General features: G+C 37.2%; 1 protein-coding gene across 10 annotated transcripts in view; it reads left to right on the forward strand.

Annotated features, from left to right (window-relative positions):
- Positions 1-23,645, forward strand: part of NTRK2 (neurotrophic receptor tyrosine kinase 2) — a 203,304-nt gene that overhangs the window by 36,051 nt on the left and 143,608 nt on the right. For 9 of the 10 annotated variants that reach the window (XM_033085346.1, XM_033085343.2, XM_033085353.2 and 6 more), the window contains exons 6-11: positions 4,454-4,590; positions 7,432-7,564; positions 9,092-9,391; positions 14,250-14,282; positions 18,393-18,493; positions 19,787-19,886. In XM_033085346.1, coding sequence (XP_032941237.1) covers positions 4,454-4,590; positions 7,432-7,564; positions 9,092-9,391; positions 14,250-14,282; positions 18,393-18,493; positions 19,787-19,886 — 804 coding nt within the window. Of the gene's footprint in view, positions 1-4,453; positions 4,591-7,431; positions 7,565-9,091; positions 9,392-14,249; positions 14,283-18,392; positions 18,494-19,786; positions 19,887-20,458; positions 20,469-23,645 lie in introns of all 10 variants that reach the window. The other variant, XM_033085352.1, reaches the window with a different exon arrangement.

Below are 23,645 nucleotides of genomic sequence, written 5' to 3' on the forward strand. Positions count from 1 at the left end.
ATTTAGTGTTTCTCTGTCAGGTCTAGACTCCTGGGAGTTTGTTGAGAGGCCACTGAAAGTCAAAGGCTTAGTGTGCAAAGGATAGCATAAATGAATGCAATATTGAATTTAAAGTGTTCTCTCAGCTACTAATTTTTTATCATGTATTTTCTTAGGTATTAGTGAACCTGATTGACCATATTGAGAGAATTTTTGAAGGTTTTTGAGCAACTGAAAAAATCCTAGAACTGGAGAAAGCAGAAGCAGAAAAAGGGAATCTGGTATTAATTTTGTAAAAAATTTTGTAATGGCAGAGCGCGAAGCAGTATCTTTGGTATAATGGTGCATTTGCTTCTTCTGGCTTAAGACCACCTTCTTTTAAATGTTCCTTTAGTATACTGGCTAAAGTTCTTGGTGCTAAGAGTTGAGTTAAAGACTAGAGTTTTATTTCTCTATTAGATCATATCCTTCCTTTGACATATATAGTGACAGTCTGGCTCTAGAAAGGTCAGTTCAAGTTTTCTGTAGAAAGTAATAAGTAGTAGCATGAAGACTTGGAAAGCCTTCCAGGAAAACAGGCACATTCATTTTCTTCATTTCCATTGACAGTTGTGTAGCCAAATGTAGTAGTAGTCTTTGAAAATGGCATCCAAATTGTTGGTTTTGTGGTTGCTGAAGTCCCAGCTATGCACAGGGAAGATGTGAGTCATTCCCTAGTGATACTTGACAGTTTCACTGCCTGATGGCTTCAGGCCATCCTTTTGTGCTAATGATGGTCTGTGAAGGTAAACGCCCCTCCTCCACCAAGCCCTACTTTAAGGAGTGTTTGTTTCTTCTAAAGCATGAGGTGATACTTGGAGAGATTCAGCTGACATAAATGAGTTCCTCCTGCTTGTCTCTAGCTCTGTCTACTTGTACTGCGGTGAGGGAAGTGACTGCTTAGTCTAATCCAGACCTGCCTATTCCTGGGAATAATCATGCTGAATATGAGAAAATACATTCTGTATGAGGTGAAAGCACAAAGCTGTTATGCACCAATGCATAATGGAAACATGGATTTTAGTGTATGATTTCGTCTATCAAAATGTGTTACTCTCTACATTGCAGTTTAAAGTTCTCAGTTGCAGGTTCTGTCCTCCCATTTTTGCAGAGACTATAAGGTTTTGAATAGATTATTAAAAAAATAGAGGAATTGAAAAGCAAAATAAAACAAGATAGTCTTAAAAGTGAGAAATTCCAGAGCTGGTAAAAGAGAGTGGCTCTTGAATAAAGCTTGTATACAACACATTGCTGCAGAAAGTTAGGGCCAAGAATACAGCAAACTTGAAAAATCAATCAAGTACTAGCAGGGTTATTGCTGATATCTAGTGTTATAATAATTAATTATATCAAAGTTTGGAAAGGAGACTGTGTTTTGAGCTTTGAGGCATGGAGTAATCTGTCTGACAGATACCAAGATGAAACTTGTGGAAAGATGATGTCATGTCAACCTTGTACAGACCTTTATGGTACAGTCTAATCTTACTATGCTGGCAGTACACAAAAGTATTTGAGTACACTATCTGTTAGTTTGTATCAACTGTTGTTTACGAAGTCCTTTAAAATGTACATCCCTATCAACAGAAGTGATAACTATCTAAAACATTATATTTAATCAAATTAACTTGGGAGTAAAGGCAGTGTGGTTGGATAACTCTGAAGTTCTATATGAGTCAAAGTGACCAGTATAAATGCCCAGTCTCAACCTACACTGGGCATACAAACTGAGTATCTGCTTAGTGTCATCGCTTTGTTGGTAAAGCAATGTATCACGCGTCTAGATGAGGCTTTATGGAACTGTCTTGCTTTTCCCAAACAGAGCCACAGCTCAACTAGTGTGGATGCTGCTGTGGAGCAGTCTGGGTGCCACTGGAAATAAAAGCAAAATTAGCTTGCAGTTACATTACACATATAACCAGGAAAAACAAATCCCAAGACAATTCTTGTGTTTTTTACCCATCTTATGACTGGGAAAAAGAGCAAAAGAAAGCTCACACAATGATGTGATTTCTAATCTATTATATCTCTAATTCTAACTCCATTCCATTCCATTCCATTCCATTCCATTCCATTCCATTCCATTCCATTCCATTCCATTCCATTCCATTTGTATCTCTTTAGATGCAGGAGGCTTGCAACTGGTTTTTAGTGTAACTTTATGAACATAGAGAATATAAGCACTATTATTTTATAGCTTTCTGTAAGGATGCAGCATGATGTACCTGTTTCCATTAGACATATAACACCAACAATGACATGTGCACACTTTCTGCAAATAAACAGAACTAGATCTAGTTCTGGGTGGGAACCAGAGCCAGTACCAGAGGAATTAAACTTCAGTTGCTTATCCTATAAATAAACATGTTGCAGGAAGAAGTTGTCTCAAAACTTAACAGCTATTTAAAGGAGGGCTCTGAGGGACAAAAGTTGTTTTTTTTTTTGCTTGCATGAGAGGTTTCACATGAAATGATGTGTTAGTAGGAACTGTACCAGTTTGCACAATGAAATGCTAATCTATCACGTAGACCTCCTCCCAAGTGGCTGGGCTAAGAAAAGTGGGAACCTTTATTCTCTTTGCATGTTCAGTTCTGGCAAGAGTAATTGGAATAGATTTTAGAGGTGTTGTGGAAGTATAACTTTATAAAGCAAATTATTTCATTACTTCTCCCCTTGTTCCCCAACTAGCATAATTAATATCCAAATGTTCCCTAAGATTAGTTTTATTTCCTGCTCAGCTAGTTGACAGACACTGATGAGATCTGAATTCACAGCAGGCTAGAGCAGATGGCTACCTTCGCTAACAGATTACTGCATCAAGGCATACAAACTCTCCAGCTCTGTCTCAATAAACTTCAACACATGATTTATAAAGTGAACATAATCGAAGAAATCCATGATGCCTATAATGGGCATCATATTACCACATTACTTAAAACACTGTGAGAATTGCCTGAGCAGTTATCGTATACTTGTGCTGATCTTCAAATCTTATTAGGCAGGAAAGCATTATCTGGATAATTATTTATCATCTTTTCTATATTGCTTCCATTCTGTTATTTTTTTATTGAACTAATTTAAGGGAGATTTCCAATACATCTAGCTTCTGTTCAACCTCCAGCAAACGTATGAATGTGTTCACAGTGATTTGATGGTTATTTATTTGTTTAGGATTTTTTACATAAAGAAAAATGTCTCTCCTAAACTTCTGTACCAACAAATTCATGATGAAATTGCTGTACTCTCAACTATAAAACACAACCAAACAGAGCTGCTGTTTCAGAAAAAGAAAAGTCATTGCAAAGTCATGCATAAATACCCTGTGCAGCAGATAAACCGGATTATTTGAGATGATAAATTACAAGTAAAATTTGTCTAGAACAGTTGCTGTGAAATGCCTCATAAAGGGAGACCAAGATTCTTTAGAGTGTAGCAGCTTCAAATTATGACCTTGTATCTTTTAAGATAGACGTTATTTCTAGAATAGTGCGTAGTAATTTGCTACATAAATAAATACAAAATGTGAGTTCCTCTGTGCCTGAAATCTACTAATATTGCTAGTATTATTTTGGAGAGGGTAATTCTATAGTTCCTCATTTTTTTGTAAACATTCAGCATAAATTTACTTTCTGAGAAGTTGCCATTGCTTTGAGTGTGTATAATGAGGCAAAGAGCGATTATAGCTCTGTAATATGGAGGGAGAGTCCTAATTCTTGTAAAACCTGGCCTTGTTTCCTGATGAGTCCTATCACCTCACTGCTTTTCTGCTTTCCTGAGGACAATAGAAAAATCAGTTGAGGTGCCTTGAGTAGAACTCTGTGCAATTGCTAACCCTCTCTTCTATCCTTCTCCTGTTCAATCTGTTAAGTTCTCTGTTGGCTCCCTTTGAGCTTAAGATCTAGGTTTTGCCCTGCTCTCTCTGAGCTATGTCTGTGTGAGAGAGAGGGCTGCAGCCTCTTGTGGAATACTGGGAGCTAATGGGATTTTTCTGTCAGTGCTGTGAACAGTGGAAATACCACAATGTCAGTGGAATCTAGAGGTTGCTTTGTAGCTGTTTTAAAGAGACAGATACAATTTCCAATTTTAAAGGGTAAAGGAAGAGGTTTATTTTTCTTTTTAAGTAAAAATCTGAAGTTGAGATAATTTCAGTTTGTGCACCTGACATGCATTCCTTTATAATTAACTAGTTAATGTATTTCCATGTGCAGTAATGTTTTCTTAGGATGTGAAGCAGAGGAAGTGCAGAAAATAAATAGCAGCTAAAGATTGTAGTTTTTATTTCCAAAGATGCTGTTTGTACTGCCTGACTAAATAGTACTGACTACAGTGAATATTTCATGTAGTGCTTGGATTTACATGGTTTGATTAGAGTTTCATGGTATCTATTCTGTCAAATACAAATACATGTTGGGTTATTGTGTTGTTGTTTCTACCATAGACTTGCCCTCAGCAAACTTAAGCAATTACAACATCACCGTGGTGGAAGGAAAGAGCATCACGTTGTACTGTGATACTACTGGAGGGCCACCCCCAAATGTGTCCTGGGTGGTAACTAATCTTGTTTCAAACCATGAGGTAAGGTTTGTATTCAAACACATGACAATTCAGGTGATACCTGCTGAAGGATGAAATGAAGGTGCATGTCCAGCTCTAGCTAAGTTTCTATTAAGACATGAAATAGAAATTTAATGTTGGGATTACATTTATCTTCCAGTTACTTTCAATCCAGGGAGACTGTGGGAGTACTTTTGGGGAATGGCAGGCATTTGTTTCTCAAGATTCTCATTTGCACTCTGGTTTTTTTGATGTTCACTTGTAAATGAGAGTAATGTAAATTTTTGGAAGTAATGGGAGGTGGAATACTGAAACATAAAGGCTTTCTTACTATCATTGATACAAAGAGTAAATTCAATCTATATGGATAGTGAAAAAAACTTTGCCTCTGTAATTTTATAATATTTTCATTTCATAATTTGGTGTGTTGGAATTTGGTTGTAAATATTTTGTTGCTTGTTTAATTTTTCTGTAGCATACTTAGCAGCAACAGAAAACCTTTTACGTAAAAGACTGTCAGGTTGGTTTTGCTCTGGTTTGTTTTTTTAAAAGATGTATGATTATCTTTCCTTATTCAAATATTCTAAGTGGGGTAATTTTGTTTTCTGGGCTCTTAACATTTTTTGTTTTTGTAGGCTGTGTGTTGCTTGTCTTTTCTGATGGAAATGTTGAAAAAGGAGGGGCATATAAGCAGTTGTTGACCTCATAAATTGCTATCATTTCACAGCAGGAAAGACCTGTGTTTATTACAATTTTATGGTATTCATGATGGTGCACACTGCCTAGAGCTTCTTGGTCTGTACAAGGTGTGGGAAGTGTACTTCCAAAACTTTTCCTGCAGTGAGGAGGAGACAGGACCTCTTGGGTCTCATAGTTTTTGTACTTTGCTTCTGAATTTCATTATATCAGGCTTGTATAGAATTTATGTAGTCTGTCTTTCATTCCAGTTTTCGTAAGTAAGAGCTCTGCAGAGCTCTAGTTGTATTTTTCAAATTTTCTCCAATCTGTAAAAATCCCCACAGGCATCAAGGCATCAGTCATCATCGAGAACAAGAAATTAAAACAGTTTGGGGAACCTCTGCCAAGTAGTGCTCTTTTTAAAATTTTTTGAAAAATTTTAATTCTAGGAGCCAAAACAAATGTGGGACTCTGTTCAAAAAGTGAGATCACCTAATTTTTTAACCCTCCTGTTTTTGAAATGCCATGGTCAGTTTTCCATGAGTATTCTGTCCTGGCATAACTTCACCGTGGTATTGTAGTGGGGTTTACAACACAGGCTGACTACAGCCTTAGCCATGGAGCACAGCAGTCTTTTCAGCAGCAGATGAGAATGAGCCTTTTAGACCTTATTTGCCGTTCCCAGCTATCCTTTTCTATGAGTTTCTTTTGGCTTCTTTCACTTCCATATGTCAGTTTCTGCCTTCATTGTCTTCATCTCGTATGCTTATTTTGTTTATTTTCATGTTTTTTTCTCAACTGTTTTAAAAGAGGGTTAAGGTTAAAACTAGGCTCTGGTTCTGCAAAGCTAACCTTTATGTCCTGAATTTCTGTGTGGATGGATAGCTTGATTGATGTTGTTTAGATTTTGCCTCCTCTAGATTTCAACCCCGAGTCTGTGTTTCAGCCCCTCTGCTTTCAGTCCAGCTTTGAGCACTGCTAAGCTCTGAGAATTGCAAAATAGGAAAATGTGTGAATGGGTGTTTGCTTTTCCGCCTGCCTCCCCTTCTGTCACACTGAGATGGAAGGGACATTGAACTCAAGAGGAGTTGGGTTGTCATCTCAAGGTTCAAAATTCTGTTTGCATAGGACTGTATGCAGGAGTGTTCCCACATATTCCTGTTTACTGCCACCTAAAGCTACTGTGGTTTCACAATTATACTAGGATACTTGTTTCTGTTGTCTGTAGCACTGACAGTATACTTCAAAAGTAGTTTTAAAAATAATCATAGTTATTATTTATTTTTGGAGTGTGTTTTGGTTCCTTTCCAGTTTAACAAAATAATCTAACTCTTTGAAAAATTCAAGTATAGAAATAATAATTATTTGGAGATCATATGAAGGGCCTGATTTATTAACATGAGAATAACAACTAGCTTTACTAGTGCTTTTTGAGTGGGGGGTGCAATTCAGCTGTATTTGCTTAATCAGTGTGACATAGCTGTATAGTCAGTATATCATTTAAGGCTGTAGATAGACACAGAGCTTTCTAAAAATCATAAGAATCAAGATTTTAAAAAATCTTCATTATTACCTTACTTCACTCGTTCTTAAACACATAAAAGAGTACTTAGGCAAAAGCTTAGGTAGTGAAAGGTATGCAGTTTCTTGTGAAATGTTTCTTGAGAAAATAAAGCTTTCAAGAGAAATTTGGTTAACAAGGAGATAGAAAGCATGTCAAGATACAGTAGGCCTCAGAAGGCAGCAGTAGAAGCAATGTCAAGCATAAATTTAAAGGAAAGAGAGAAAAGGATGAGTAAAGCAAGGGTTGAACAAAACATAGACAGGAAGAAAATGTTCTAGAGAACAGGCAGAGATAGACCATAGAAATCAGTCATGAAGTAGGAGAGAGGGATGAGTAAGGGTATATGATTAGATGAAAAAAAAACATTTATGTAGAGGAGATAAAGTGGTAAAAAAAGGCACAGACTGAAAGTGACAGGGAAGAAACATGGTTGAGTGAAACGCTTGTAGCAGAACTTTGCAACTTTGAATCTGCTGTCACTGACTGTTAGAATTGGTTCTGTATGTGTTTTATGTCTGTTTGGATAATACTCTAAAATAAAAGGTGTGGGCAGTAATTCCCTCTCTCTCCTTTGTTCTTAATGCTGTGGTTGACACATATGTTTTTCTGATCATTTTTAGAGTGACACAAATAAAAACCCTGCCTCTCTCACCATCAAGAATGTTTCATCAATGGACAGTGGACTGGAGATTTCCTGTGTAGCAGAGAACATTGTGGGAGAGGACCAAGTCTCTGCTGAACTTACAGTATTCTGTACGTATGTGGGCCTTCATACAGACCTGGAGGCCAAACTGCATTGGCAGGAGCTGTTTTGGGTACTTTTGGTCCTTCAGGCTGTTGAAATGAGAACCCTTAAGGCACATGAACCGTCTACTGCAGTTAATGCTAGGAGTAGCCCAGTCAGCCATTGTTGCATTTATTTTTTTCAGCTCTGTATTCTGCAAAAAATGTATTTCTGACTGCTTTGTCTTCCACAAAAAGAATCTGTAAGTAGAGGTCTGAAATCCTGAATACTGAATGGCACTGTCAGTGTGGGAAGGTTTGTAATGGTGTGTATTTTCATGAAGTTTCTTAGGAATTGCAAAGTGTGAATGCATCAAAAGGGTAGTAGAATTACGACATGACACTACACATATTTTAAGTTCTTACTACCTAGAACTACAACTGGTTTGTTCAATGTTTGCATGGTCAGATGTAAATTTATTTGTCATAGCTTTGAATGGTACCCTTATTTCTCAGGGCCCAGGAAGGGAGAAGGGGCATATAGTGTAGAGAAGAACTGGTTTCTTAGATCTAAGCTCCAGGTTGAATTCATTTTACATGAACTGTACAGCATGTTTTCACACGTTGCAACCCTCTGTTTAATTGAAGATTGGAATGAAACACTTTGTAGATGACAAATTTTGCTTAGCATGTGCTTATGACAGAGTAAACTAGAAAAAACACAATAGATGTAGGTTTGTAGGTTGAAACTGGACATGTAATAACTATAGGAATGAACATAAAACTAGAGATGTTTGAAGAGTGTAAATGAGATTCTGAGCTTGGCACTGTTATGAGTGATAAAAGGGTGTGTAACTAGAAGAGATTGAATGTAGTTAAGAACAAATATAAAGGAAAATAATGGGCAAGGTGTTGGAATAATCTCTTGAGGGAAAGAGAAGAAGTCTATAAACTTGAGACATTTAGTTGGTTTGAACAAGGTTGAGAATATGTATAGTAGAGAATTACTTTTCCCTGACAGAAGAATCTAGAGAATTAAGTAATCTATTTTGTCTTTGATTCTGTTAAGAAAATAATCTGTAAATTTGGATTCCTAGCTGAGTGTCTTTCCAGTAGTACTTTCTTTTGGCCAATTTTAAATATTTTCAAACTATTGTATTCCTTCAGCACTCTTGTGCACCATTTTTTCAGCAGAGTAAAGCTAAAATGTCTCTCTCCTCCTTCTAAGTGATCCAGTAACTGAAGTTCCTACACCTTACATGTTTTAAGTGGTTTAACACATTTTCAGTCTTTGAAATTAGTTTGTTTTATTTCTTTCTAAAGAGTGGCTTCAGTTCACTTCAGCAGAATACTCTAGACAGAACAGGTATGTTCCTGTGTGAGTATCCTTCAAATAGGTACCATTCCATCTAGTAACATACTTTTGTACTGATGAATGAAAAGTATTTCCATAAGAACTTGGGAGGTAGGAGAGAAGGAGGGAGGAAGGGAGAGAAGGAAGGGAGAAAGGACATGCTTGGAATATTCTGATGTTCTTCATTCTTTTTTCCAATATAGTTGCACCAAATATCACATTTATCGAGTCTCCGACCCCTGACCACCACTGGTGTATTCCATTCACTGTGAAAGGGAACCCTAAGCCCACATTGCAGTGGTTCTATGAAGGAGCTGTACTGAATGAGTCTGAATACATCTGTACTAAAATACATGTTATCAATCAAAGTGAATACCATGGCTGCCTTCAGCTAGACAATCCTACACACCTGAATAATGGTGCTTATACCTTACTGGCAAAGAATGATTATGGAGAGGATGAAAAACGGGTTGATGCTCATTTCATGTCAGTGCCTGGAGATGGTGAGTATAGTTTTTTTAATGCTAATAATTGCAAATAGAGGGAAGTGATGAAATAGTGCTTTTGGTCAGTTTTAACTATTTTGAAGAAAGGTTTTTTTAGAACTTTTTTTTCTCAGAATGAATGTCTTCAATATTACTTGTAAAATAATGTTTTTCTTGAGTATTTTCTTCTTGTTTATTGCTTCTGAAGGAATGTCATGCCAGCGCTCTGTAAATCTTCCCTTTGAGTAACCATCCTCCCTGCCAGTCAAGGCTAATGAAAAGTTGTTACTTCTGAAGTTTTTCCAAGTCTCAGATCTTATCCTGGAAAGTACTGAGTGCCAATTCAGCCCCCCTGTAACTTGCTGTACTGCCTATGAATGGAACTAGGCAGTGTGTTCAAGGATACCGAGGATACTTGTGTGGCATCTAGTGCCTTGCTGCAAAATTGATAATGCAGTCAAGTGAGTTCATGATAATATGTTGATTTTAGGACGCCAGAAGGAACTGGAGAGAAAACAAGTAACCCAGAGGCAGGATGGATAAGGTCTTAAGGTCTCAGAACTTAACAGACATTTTTGGTGCCCAGCTGCCATTTGTCTAGGTGACAGCTTGACACCTACATTGCTAGTAGTATCAGCATTCAAGATAGTTGCACCTTCAGTTGCTCTCAAGATTCTCCCTTGCCCTTTCTAAATACTATGTGGGCAGGCTCAAGGTGGACTAGCTCACTGAACTGCAGGGACTACTGTAAGTAATTGATGACCACTGTGACTTGATCTTTTCCCACATCTTCAAAACCATACATGAAGTGGCTCTACTAACAGTCACTCTACATTCAAGCATGCTGGAGCATGTGGAAAAGAACTCTGAGTGGACTTTGCACATTTGGAGTAGAATTAGAAGTGTGATAATTGCATAGATGTACCTCAAAATATGAGACTGTATGTATCTTTGGCTTTTTGACCATGTGATATGAATAGTTACCTTCTTTTTCTTTAAACAGCAGTGCTTTGTTATGCTATCTCATGGAAAAGAAAGGGGTGAATATTTAAATTATCGTCCTACATCTCAGACCACTGACCATAAAATTATGGCCAGTATTTAGCTGTTTCCCTTTCAGATCAGTTTGCTGTAGGGAGAGAGGAGAGAGATGATAGGTGTTTTGCTTTCCCATCCTTAGGAGAAGATGAAGAGCTGATAAAACCAGGCTTTATTTTCTCCTGCTGTGCTCACTGCTCCTCTCCTTTTTCTCTGGAGTTCTTCCTTAAAGAGACTTAGTATAGAGATATGCCATGATTTCAGCTACTGGTGTCCTCTAATACTGCATTTTAATTGTTCAGCAAGACAGTTCATATCATGGATGTTCTGTGCACAGTGGAAGTTCTCTTACACCCTGATTATTTAGTATGAACCCAGTTTCACTTTCTAAGAGTACCAGCTACCTTAATACATCAGATGATTTTATCTTTTTTTTGGTCTTTGATCCAAATCCCCTTTCCTGTCCTATTTTTTCTTTATGCTTCCATCCACAGTAAATAGAATTGTAGCTATCCTCTAATTTAGAAAGAAAACAGGATTTATTTGTTCCATTCCTTTTATGTTCCTATAGAATGTAAGCCTACCAATACAAACTGTGCTGTGTTCTTTAAGAATTTCTCAAGATCTGTAGTGGAGTAAGTCTCACAAAAAGAGTATGGAGGAAATGGGACTGTGTATAGACAGGATGCAACCGCATTAGAAATTAGCTCATGCATAGTGGATGGCATCAAACCAGTCTTAAAAATTAACAATAGGGGAAATGGCTTATCTACTTAGCCTCCTCAATACTGTTTTTAGTTTCCTCCTGCAAGAATCGTGGAACTGAGCTTTAGGAAATATCACAACAGTGTTGTCTCCTCCACTGAAACTCACATAAAGGGAAATGCATCGTATTACAATTTTTGTTCTATCCTATTGCTATTTAAAGCACTGTCAGCTTTTTCAAATCCTTAAAAGGCTTTTTCAGTGCTGTCGTTACTGTGTAGTTTCTTCTTTTGGCCCACATATTATACACTGAAGCATAAAGATTAAGGCCCACACCCTGGGATTATGTTCATTTTCATGTCTTCATTACTGAATTAAATATCAGTCCTGATGTTTCATGGGGTAGGGGTACACTCACTGATATTTAAACTGATTCTCTGGTTATTACATCCCTTGAGCAAATGCTCTGAAGATTAAAAAAACAAACAAACAAAAAAAACCCCAACAACAAAAAACCAAAACAAAATAACAACAATAACAAAAAAAACCCCTAAACAAAACAAAACAACTTAAAAAATCCCCTCACATATAGTCCATATGCTCACCCAAAGTAAATGTTATAAGTCTGAAGCATGTTCTACATCAATAGTGTAATAGTCCACTTTCAGAGTTGGATCAAACATGATGAAAATGTAATTTGTGCTGAGATGCTCCAAACTTTCAGCATACTTCTTGAAGAACTGTTTTTCATAAGTCTGAGAATGCAGGCAAGAGAGGAAACCATATACCATATTGGAATTTTGATTGTCCTAATGATAGTTAATGCTGGAAATTAAGAATTTGTGTTAAATGTGAAGACCTGGAAGAATTAATTTCATGTTAACTGGCTGAATTTTGGCCTATCTTAAGTCTGCTACAGTTCTTGGTTTTCAGTTCTTGCTGAGAGTGACTTGATTATTTGAGACTGATGTGAAAACTAAGCAAGAAATGGTCATGGTTTATTCTGGAGACTTTTCTCATAGTTGATCCAAAACGGCTAGTGAAGGTGGGAGAAATTTTTGCCAGCAATAGATATTTTTAATTAAACATATTAATGAACTAACTCTCTACGTTAAAATTCAGCTGAAGGAGTCCAAATCACATATATCTTGTCAAAGCAAAACAATCTGCTAAATATGCCTTAGAAGCAGCATATTGCTTGTGCAGCATTACATGGTTTTTGCAGAAGTATGGTTTTGGATTGAGTCTTTTGCTGCTGCTTTATTTTGAAAATGCCAAATTTATAAAGAAAAAAGCAAACAAATCAAGTGCCATTGATGTAGTTTGTAAAGATGAGTGAATAAGACGATGCTTTTGATAGTACGTTTACTCAATAACCTCTTCTAATAGGGGCCAAAACAATGGTGTCATTCAGTACTTGGTCTAGAAAGTAATTGTGTGTAAATGTGCAAAAGGACTGTGGTGAAGTTTAATGGTAAAATAACTTCAACTGATGATTAAATTGGCATGTTTTTATGTGCTAAACAGAAAAAGTAATGCTAAACAGAAATTTGGGGTTTGTCCACCATCTTGATTTTTGTAGCTTTATTTGAAGTGTTTAGTTATATAAAGAATATTTGAATAGAATTTGTGACTTCTTATTTCATATGTCTGAGAAGAGTTAAGGGTTACACTAACCTTCCTAGTTTATCTCAATTCCAAATAGAAACAAAAATGTTGACATTTAACTCATAAATAAGGGACTGGGAGTTATTTTGTTGTTTGGGGTTTATTTTCCCCTTCAGATTACAGAAGGTGAGTTAGAAATACTGCTTTTCAGCAGTTGGATGTTCTACACTTGGAAAAGTGAATTCATGAACTTTTGTGGACAAAAATCTCTGGTCAGATTACTTGATAGTCAGGTTTTCTTCACTGGTTATTTATTTCTGCTGATTGACATGACAGTTCTGATGGGATCTATTGACATGTATCCCAAGATACTGAAATATCGTCAAGGGCATTTTAAAATATGCCTAATTTTCTGCTACCATTCTACAAATAGGTTGCAACTGGCATTTTCAGCACAGGTTCTTGTGCTGTTAAAAGTGGTGTTCTGCTCTTACTTCACTGTGGCATTATGCCCGTGCAATGCTAGTGGTATGGATTTCTGTACAGTAGTATAAACAGAATTATGTTTATTGAAGTTGGATTCATCTTCAGAGATTTTGATTATTTCCAAACTTGCAAAAATAGAGATAAGAAATATGGAAAAGATAACCAAAAGCCTACTACATAAGCTGTGCTAGAGGTATATTATAAATCAGAATGAATGAGTGTGTTCAAACGTAGCACAAGTATCTTGCAAAACATGAATAACAGTTCACTATTTTCTGTGGCTGTTCTGTGCATTTTACCCACATATGTGCTAAACCTTATATACATGCAGTAAGTAATTAGAAAAAGCTGCAAATAGGAACTAGAAAAATTTAGAGAAGTGTAGACTAGACAGGTACCCATTTGCTAGTGTAAAGTGTGGTTTCTAAGACGTCCGACTCTTTCTGTGAGAGTTCTGCCTGTGATCAGCTGTGCAGCTGGCTTCTTAGAAGCATCCTTCTACAGAGTGAATCTACTGGTTATGCTTAGGTAATTTCTACCTGTAGTCCCTGACTTGCCAGCTCACAGGTTAAAATGGTTTGCTTGCACAATGATGGAATAGCATTTTAAAAATTTTTTTTAATCAGGTAAAAATCAGTGATTATTAAAGCTCTGTTAAATCTGCTTCCACGTGAATTCAGGGAAAATAATTTTATCTTTCATTTTTCAACAGGAATAGTTATTGTTGCACTTATTCCACACACATATATCTATTTAGGATTTATATATATAGGATTTTGCAAAGAGTTAGTGCCATGTGCACACATTAGGCGAAATATTATATTTGGGATAACTCTTAAGATACTTGTCAATATAATTAATAAACTGCTGTTATCGATGTTGATTTGCATTTATGTAAATACTTAGAATTGCTATGGCAAATAAAGTAAACTCTCAAAACTACTCCTAGAGAAATTTTTATTCTTCCAGCATTTGCAATTTATTTACAAAGCTTTTCTTTCTTTCTTTTTTTTTTTCTCTCTCTCTTTTCCATGTACAGGTAGTGGCCCAATTTTGGATCCAGACGTTTATGGTATATATTTGATTTTCTTTTTTTTAATAATAGAAATGAAGGAACTGGAACATTTAAAGTTCAAATATTAGGCTCAGTTAAATTGAAATGTCACATAGAATAATACAGCTCTAAAAGGTACTTTGTGGTTTTGGTTCTTATGTCTTACATTTAACATATGTGATGAAAATATAATGTTTTACTTACTGATCCACATTAGGAGAAGCATAAATCCACTGCTGCAAATGGGTGCAGTTGATCCTGTAGGATAACAGCTGTATGATGTAGTTCACAGACATGAGATTTTGTGAACCTTTTGGAGGCATTTCTTGGAGGAAAGAGAGTTTGTGATTTCTCTTTATACAACTTAATTTATTTTTTCAGGGATGATTCCATACTTGTTTTGCCTCCAAAAATGTACCCCTAAATCCCACTTAGAAATGAAGTTGGCACAAGTAAGTTTTCCTGTAGGCAATTTATTTTGCTTTGTCCGCTCATTTGTACCTTCCCTTAATCTCTCTTGCATAAGCAGACCATCAATTCAGTGGTAGCCGAGTGTGTGCCAGGATATTTTGATGGCACAGTGTTCACATTAGTTTTTTAGTTAGGCAAAATGTACCAAGTGAAAGCCAGCATGCACTGAAATAGAACTGCAGAATGAAAAGCAACTGTCTGGTTTTTAAAAATATTTCTGGAATACTTCTGGTGAGTAAAAAAGTTCATCTTACCCACCATACACAAACAGCTTGAAGCTGGATCCTGTTTGGAGTACTTTTTGTTTGGATGAAATAGTCCATGACTCAGGTTACCTAAAGCTGATCTAAATGTTGTTGCTTTGATTCTATTCCACGTCATTAAACTTTAGCAAATGTGCAATTGAAGCATCAATTTGACTTCAAATGCTTAGAAACTCCTAAGGACAGCTTCCCCTCCCTCTCCCTCCAAAATCTTTATTTTAGGGGAGAAGGAGAAGGGAGGGTTGGGAATGGGAAAGTGGTGATGGTTTGCACAATTTCTTTGTGTGTTGTGCTGTATGAGCTGTATGCATGAAGATTTTGATTCTGAGTTTTTTATCAAGGTCCTGATGCATGTGTGTGGCTTTAGCCATGCAAGTGCTATGCTTTGACTGATTTGAGTGGGTTTCTGCTGTGGTGTGTGCTTCGAGTTTTGCTACCAGATCACAGCCTGTAAGACTAGTCTTGGTGAAGGCAGCCTTCCTCTTTATCCTTGGCTGTCCTTTCTACTATTTAAAACTGCTGTCCTCATGACATGAGGTGATTTCCAAATGCTTTTGTTAATTATTTTGAACTTACAACAGAAATCAGAAGATCTGATGAGATTGCATCAGGCTGCATGACACTGAGTTTGCCCCCACCCGCACGGGGCACTGCTTGCTGCAAGTGTGGAGCAGTTGGTTGTGCCTCTAGCTCACCTCTGTGGACTGCTGGAAATTAACTGAGAGAAATAAACCAACTTACATGGGTCTGAACAAGACACGGGATGCAAAGCCAGCTCCTTTGGCTCTGAGTATATATTTTCATGCCATGATGCCTCTTCTAATGTGGTTGTGAACATGAGAGAGACAACCTGCCCCATAGCTGCCAGACCACGAATGACTGTGCAGAGTGGCCCCCCCGGTGCTGATGTACCTGTGCTGTTGTATTTTTCCCATGCACCTTGCTTGTGAAATGGCTGTAAAATACTTGCCAGCATCAGCTGCTAATCACTGCAGCTGTTATTAGTCACTGGTGGCTGCATGAGGTACAGAGCATCGGAGAACCTGGCCCTAAAGCAATATGAGCCTTATCTAGCATGAGTCAAAAGGCGTGACCCTGTCTGTAGGAGTGCTCAGTGTCTGTGTCAGGATTTCATAGTGAAATGAACAGGAATTTGTTTAATTAAAATCGTCCGGCTTGGGCTGGATAGCTGTCGCGTGTATTTTCCTTTCCTGATCCACCCATTTCAAGGGGCTTTGAAGATCTGGCAATACCTCAAATGCAAATGATTCACAGTTAGACAGCAAGCAATGTCAGCATACCACCAGTATACCAATGTAACCTCCCTTAGCTCTTGCCTATTTTAATATAGAAGTGCAGAGGATTCACAGACCAGACCCGTGGTTCTTATTAGCCCTCCAGGGTGTGATTTCCAGTAGTTAGAACAGGCCTGAGCATAAACAGAACTACATAGCACCAGCTGTTATTTACAAGTGAAATTGGGAGCAAAAGATTTCCTTCATCAAATTTCTTTCACAAAGTCAGAGCAGCAAAGGCTCTAAACATTCGCTTCATACATTAGTCTTATAAAACAATAATAAATATATGGTTGGCCAAAACCATCCTTGCAAAAATTTTCCCAGATAATTGTAAAGAAAGTCCAATTTTTTTAGGCTGAAGTACTTGTTCTGAAGCAGGCTTTGCCTGCAAATAATGAAGTAGAAGCCTCCTCCTCTGTTCTGGCAAAGGATGTACTCATAGTGACAGATGATCAGCACAGAACCTTGTCTGAAAGTCTGGGCTGCTTGTACAGGTGAGCCATTCAGGCAGCTATTGTGCTACTTGGATGAGCAAGGAATGCTGCTCATCCTCTTGTTGCTGCTGCTCTAACCTTGCTTTGTGGTAAGGTATGCACACACAGATGCAGTGCAGAGTTAGAGAATTCAAATGGTTAGAGATCAGGAATTTTTTTTTTTCTCTTGAAACTCTGTATACTTAATACATATTTTGTCATGAAAGTGTCCTGTCCTTTGGCATGCATAGTTTAGAGCCCAAATAGATATGTGAGTTGTTTAGAAATCCTGACTGTGCTGACTGTAGCACTGGTGCCAGAGGTAGCTGACAGCTTCCTGTACAAAAAAAAAACCTGCAGCCTACAAGTGCTTTGCAGAAAGCAAATGTGTCCTTGCATGCCTGAAGATCAAAAGCCCAGTTAAACTTCTTACTAACACTGCCAGCTGAGCTCTCCAAATTGGCCTTGGGAGCTAAAGGAGAATAGTGCTTAGGTGCAAGCCCTCCCTGTTCTTGCTCAGCTGGAGCTCCATGCTCAGAAATGCTCCTGCCGCTGTAGATTGCAAGCGCTTTTTCAAATTAACATTTAAGATTTTAGGCAGGCTTATGGCACTGATTTTAATCAAAACATGTAAAGAAATACCAATTTAATTGCAAACTTAAGGTATGATACTGAAGGTGTATTTTATAACAGGTGCAGCAATTGCCCTTTGTTTCTTTCATCTGCATACATTACAGGTGTGAAATTAAAATGTTATGTGTGTTCCCAGATGTAATAAAAGAATAAATGCATTTTAAAATTTTATTTTAATGTGTTTGTCTTAACTTCATATATATAACATTTAATTATTTTTCTCTCATTTGAATAATTTTTTCAGGAAATCGTGGACTGTAAATATCTGTGTTTTATTTTGAAGTTCTTATAAATAATTGAGCCACGATCATTCATTCTTAGTATGGAATAGTTTTGGTTTTGCCCCTGCAGCCATGTCAGTGGAATTATTTTGATAAATCAACCAAATTTCTTCATACTATCTCAGGCACTTTAATTTTTAAATGTTTATCTGTATGATAGCTGTGCTAAACCTTAACCTCTATGCACATAACAGTCTTTTAAAAATTATTTATTAAATAAATGAAAACAGCTATTTCACATTTAATGTTATTAAGATAGCTTGAAACCTGTCTGCCAAGCATTTCTCAGAAAAACAAAAGTGCTCAATCTAATTTCTAAGACTGTCCTATATTTGACTGAATACAATGTTGGTGAAGTTCAGTGTAGAGGGCAGTCTTTCATTTTTAATGGGAAGTCAGTAGCACATAAAAATAGCTCTACGGATGGAGTTCTCATTTAACTCTAGTGTTTCCAGTAGGGATACACATTATGATGTAGATTGCTTCTTTTTTCATGTTTGCCAGTCACAGCACATTTGTTCAATTACATGCTGCAGTGATTCCCTCCCAAAACATTCCAGCTTCTTTAACAATCATGAGTTGCATCCAAAAAGCTTAAATTCCCAAAGTTGATAGTGGCCTTACCATCTTACAGAGCAGAAATAATATAGAAAACCATTTCTGCATAAAGTTATGAAGTTATAAAAACAACATTTTTTCCTTTCTTAAGAATATGAAACCACACCTAATGATCTTGGAGATGCCACAAATAACAGTAATCAAATCACTTCAACGGATGTTTCCAACAAAGAGAATGAAGATAGCATCACTGTAAGTATATGCATTGTTTCCTGGTCTGTGATCTTTGTGGACTTTTTTGCTATATAACTTAGAAAATTGCAGACACTATAATAAGATTCTGACCTATCAGAAAATATAGCTATTAATGTGTTGTGATCAAAACTCAGGAAAAAAAAGGCTGAAAAATAAAATCAGTGCTCCCCACTCTTGTCCTTCCTCCATTTTTTTTTTCCTTGGATGAGTGAATCACTTTTCAGTTCAAATAAAACTGCTGTTTTGTGTATTGCTTTTCTGAACAACTTGACTTCATTTTTTTAGCCTAAGACTTTGCATCTAATTTTTAGTCGAGGAGAGCAAATCTTCATTTACAAAATGAAGACCTCCAAGGTAATTTGAAGATTGTTGGTCGAATATCCATCCTGGAGTCATCTCCATGTTAGAGAGGTGATGTGCTGCAATGAATTTTCAAAATCTAGCCGTAGACATGATTTCATGTAGGTTTTTGATTAAATGGCTTGTGATAGATTTTAGTACAAGGGGCTGAACTGATGGGCCTCCTCCTTTGCTGCCTTGCCTCTCATGTTTTCGTGAACTGAAATGTTGGAAACTGCTAGTGGGTTACCAGCCTGGTTGGCATTGCAGTCTTCCTCCATCAGTGACTCTTGTAAAGCAGCAAGCAGAGGAGAGTGTGCAGTCATGAACCAGAGAGCAGACTGTGAGTTGGGACAATATGCTAAAAATTTGGAGGATCCAAGACAGTCTTGTCTCATCTGATAACAGAGTTATTGAGCTGCCAAGGTGGTAAAAATGGGACCTGTGGAAGTCCTCTGGTCCAAGATCCCTGGATTAAAGCAGAGCCAGTATGGTTCTTTATGATTGTGCCCTCTCTGGTTTTGATATTTCCAGTGATGGAACCTCCACAGCCACTCCAGGACTCAATCTGGAGTGTTCAACCATTCCTACAGCAAATTCTTATTTCCTGTGCGCTGCTCTTATGTGTTTTCTTGTAACATGCTACTCGCTGGAAGGAAAAAGGGTGATGTACATTCCCTCCCACCTGCCTTGAATGTGTAGGATGTTGAAAAGTTCTCATAAATATCTGAATCTCTGTTCTCTGAACAGAAGAAACCTTAACAATTGTCTGATTTGTCTGTTTTCTGCATTCTGTGATCTGAGTGCAAATGTTTCCCAGTTGTAATCAATCTCTTTTCATAACTGTTTTAATCTGAATACATGCTGGATGTATTTGAAGACACAAAAACAAAGCAAACAGTTGGTCTGATTATGTCCTCTTTTTTTATTTTATTTTATTTTTATTTTTAGGTGTATGTTGTGGTGGGAATTGCAGCACTGGTGTGCACTGGCTTAGTAATAACCCTCATTATTCTGAAGTTTGGAAGACACTCTAAGTTTGGGATGAAAGGTAAGCAGGGTTTTGCCCCTTCCAGAATTCTTGTGGGTTGTAGGAGCTGAGACTGTAGTCTTCTGAACCAGGAGCAGTCAAAATAGCTACGTTAAATGCCACCACATTTAATATTTTGTTTATTCATCAGGTAAGTAAGGGCAGAGGTAGACATACACAGAGTGCAAAATTTTGGATCAAACGCTTTTACTTCTGTTTTCCTCTTACGATAAATACCATTACTCTGCCTTCTTCTGCAAAGCCCCCTGAGGCAATTCCTGGAGTAAAATTTCTCAAGTCAGTGTAGGCAGAAAGAAGATAGGAAATTAAATTTATTCTGTTGCATGTTTGATTGATGAGAATTTATACTGTATGTAAGAGGCACTTTAGACAACACTACAATGTCCCATTAAGGTGAAGGGGAAGCAATGACAAGAGCAGAAGGTGCATTTGCAGTGGATCTTGTCAAAGTGGTGCTTTCTGAGACATGCATTTTCATGTGCTTCTTGGGGAGCAACATCTGGAGAGACTCGCAAGTAATCATGTCCCTGTGGAAGGGGGAAATCTCAGCCCTTCTTTTATTTATTTTACAGCCAGATGGAGGTACGTGTAACACAGAGGTACCTGCAACAACTCCATTACTATATTCTTTTACTGGTATAATCAGTCTGTGTCTAATGATGTGGATGAAATTGTATTAAAAAAGAAAAAGGAAATTTAAAAAAATAAATTAAATCAACCAACTTGCTGTCTTTTTGAGAGACCTAGAAGATGCTTTGCTGTGTGGTAAAGTAGATGAGCACTTGTTCTTAAGATTGATAGATGAGGGTCTGTGGAGAACATGGTAAGTAACCTTTTGGTAGACTCCTGTTAATCTCATGTCCTTCTCAAATGTACTGATGACACAGTACCACTCGGATGCATGTTTTGATAACGCTTACATGCTCTTGATAAGTTCTCTTTTCAGAGATATCTGGTCTATATTTTGTGTTCCTATATTCTGTTTAGAGTAGATTTCTTGGAACAAATGAGATTTGAGCAGAACAGACACATAGTCAGTGCAGATCAACTGCTGGGATGGTAATCTTATCTCTCACCTGCTTCCTATACGACAGAGTCTCTGCTGTTTGGGGTAGCATTAGAAAAGAACAGTCATTGTGAAATATCCTGAATAGCATAACGAAGTCAGCAGGATTGAGCTGCAGAGTTTTGGCAGAAGGCTAGTCTGTGACTGAACAGTTCAGCCTAAATTTTATTTGTGTTTGATGCTTTCTGAATTGCATTAAGAGAGCTGAAGTAGGTGGAAGCTGATTGAGAGAAACAGAGAGAACTGTTTGATGTTAGCTCTTTAAAGTTGAATACTTGTTAGGTTCTTCAAAATATGTATTACATATTTCAACACAACATTATTAAAGAAACTGGGAAATAAACCCTACCCTGAGGGAGAATGCACAAAGTTCAATTTTGTGTTGTAGTGCTAAGTTACCTTCCAGGAAGCTACTTGTTTCTGGTATCTTCAGATACAGCTCTTCTCACAAAAATAGTGCTCTTACATTAGTAAGCTTGACCTGAGTAGTAGTAGTAGTAGCAAAATTGTCCATGTAGATCATATTTTAATAAGAATATGACTTAATGGAAACAAAATTACAAATAAGCAGTAACCTGTTTATTTTATTTTTAGTGGTGAAATGTCACTGTGAGTTACAAATTACTTTTGAGTCCTTCATCAGAAAGGAGTGACTTTCATCTGTCCCTTAAGTGGACATCAAACTTCTTCAAAGCATGCATTCACACCTCAAATCCACTGTTTAGATCTATCCATAGTCCAAAATCCCAGAAACACTATCTTCCTTTATCAATATTAGTGAATGTACATTAAAACAATATTTAAAGACTTAGGATGAGATATAATAGATATGTAATACCCAGGCTAATAAAATACTGCCTGCTCTGAAAAGCCAGCAGTGTAAGTATATGTTGAGAATTGAAATGTGAAAATAATTAACCTGGTTTATTTGAACATGAGAAAAATGAGGTGAGCGTGATGAAAGGACTTTTCAGTCATTATTGATCAACACATTTAAATGTGTATGTTGGAATTTGTGAATAAAAGGGTCAAATCAGCTACCTGACAATTCTGAGACATTTACAATTTAATTCAGTCACAGCAAAATTAATCCAAACTTTGTGTACAAACAGTGTGCTGTAGTGGTAGTTTAATAAACAGTCTCAGTAGGGAAATGGAAAGGAGCTAAATATCCAGATTTCCATGGAAAATATTTATAAAACAAGATTTAAAAATCCTCTCCAGAATTAAGGATGTTTTTGCATTCATAAGAAGTAACTTCCTAAGTTACACCAGGCAGAAATGCACAAAAGGCTATGCTTCTTTTTTCCTGTTATGTTCTGAACACACAACATGGTCACTTAGACACCCTGTCATTAAATATCTACACACCCTTCTTCAGCAAGCAATTTGGAAAAAAACAAAGTAACTATTAGGTAATTGGAGCAGTCAAACTGCCACCAATGGTATTTTTCATAAAACCATTGGAAAAAAGTTCAACAGAAAATCAGAAGAAAAAATGTGTATAGGCTAACATAAGTGTGTGTTCTGTAGACAATATCCTTATGTAAGGGATGACATTTTCATCTCATTTGGGTTCAGAGCAGGCATCTGCAGCTTCTGTAGACATTGTTTTATGCCTCCTACTTTTAAATGTCAGTTTATCCCATCTTTTACATGGGCATCATCTGCTCACTTCTTAGACTTGTGTTTTTGCTGAGTTGTTTTGTAGTTAGAGAGCTTGAGCATGGTTGGAGTGTGGGACTGACAGTGACCAAGTCCTCGGGAAGAGATGTGGAGCGGGCTGGTGTGTCTGAGCTATGGCTGTGTCAGAGCTGCCCATACCTGGAAGCACTGCATATGCTGAGGCTGCCACAGATGTCTTCTTTCCAGTGCTGAATGGAGCAGAAAAGTGTCCACTCTCTGTGTTAGTGAGCACCATGTCCTCTGGGAACTTCCAGATCTTTGGCAGTACTGATCAATGTCTTCAATATGTTGAAGAGTTGCATAAAAACAAATTATCCCTATTTTTTCTTTTCTCTATTCATTTGGTACATCTAAGCTAAGAGAATAATTTGGGATATGTTCGCTTTACTCAGTTACCTTTCCAAACTGTAGTATTAGAGTGTTTTTAGAGGTGAGGAGAACAAGCAAAGCACTCGGAAACATTTGGGATGTTCTGTATTCTGATTGAATTTGGATTATACCGTAAGAGCAGTTGTTTTAATTATTGCCTTAATTCTTTTTACTCTATCTTTCAGAGCTAGAGGAACAGTTTTTAATGATTGACTTTGGGAACAGTATTAGTACAGAACAGAACTGTGGTCTGTGCTAGAGAAGTCTTAAAATAGAGTTAGTACAAAAAATCCTCATGTTGTGCTAGACTTCAGATTTCCATAGCAAAATTCATCAGAATAATTGGTGAAACATAATTCTCTATTCCGCTGCTTGTGTACATGTTAAACACCTTATACAGGGCCTAGTGACAACAGCTTTGTATGAAAATCTGCTTTTGGTTGCTTGGATCTGGAGGTGAGGTTTTTAGACCCATGCAAGATGCTATAGCATAAATGGTAAAAGCTTCAGTTAATTTTGTAAATGCATTTGTTAAGGCTTGTGGGTTGCTCTTATGAAACACCTTGGCTTGCTTGCTTGCTTGCTTGCTGTGGGATGTGAAAATACTTACGGTGGGAATTCACTGGAGGCTGCCAAGA

This window comes from Catharus ustulatus, chromosome Z, assembly GCF_009819885.2.
Source record: "Catharus ustulatus isolate bCatUst1 chromosome Z, bCatUst1.pri.v2, whole genome shotgun sequence".
Taxonomy (NCBI): Eukaryota; Metazoa; Chordata; class Aves; order Passeriformes; family Turdidae; genus Catharus; species Catharus ustulatus.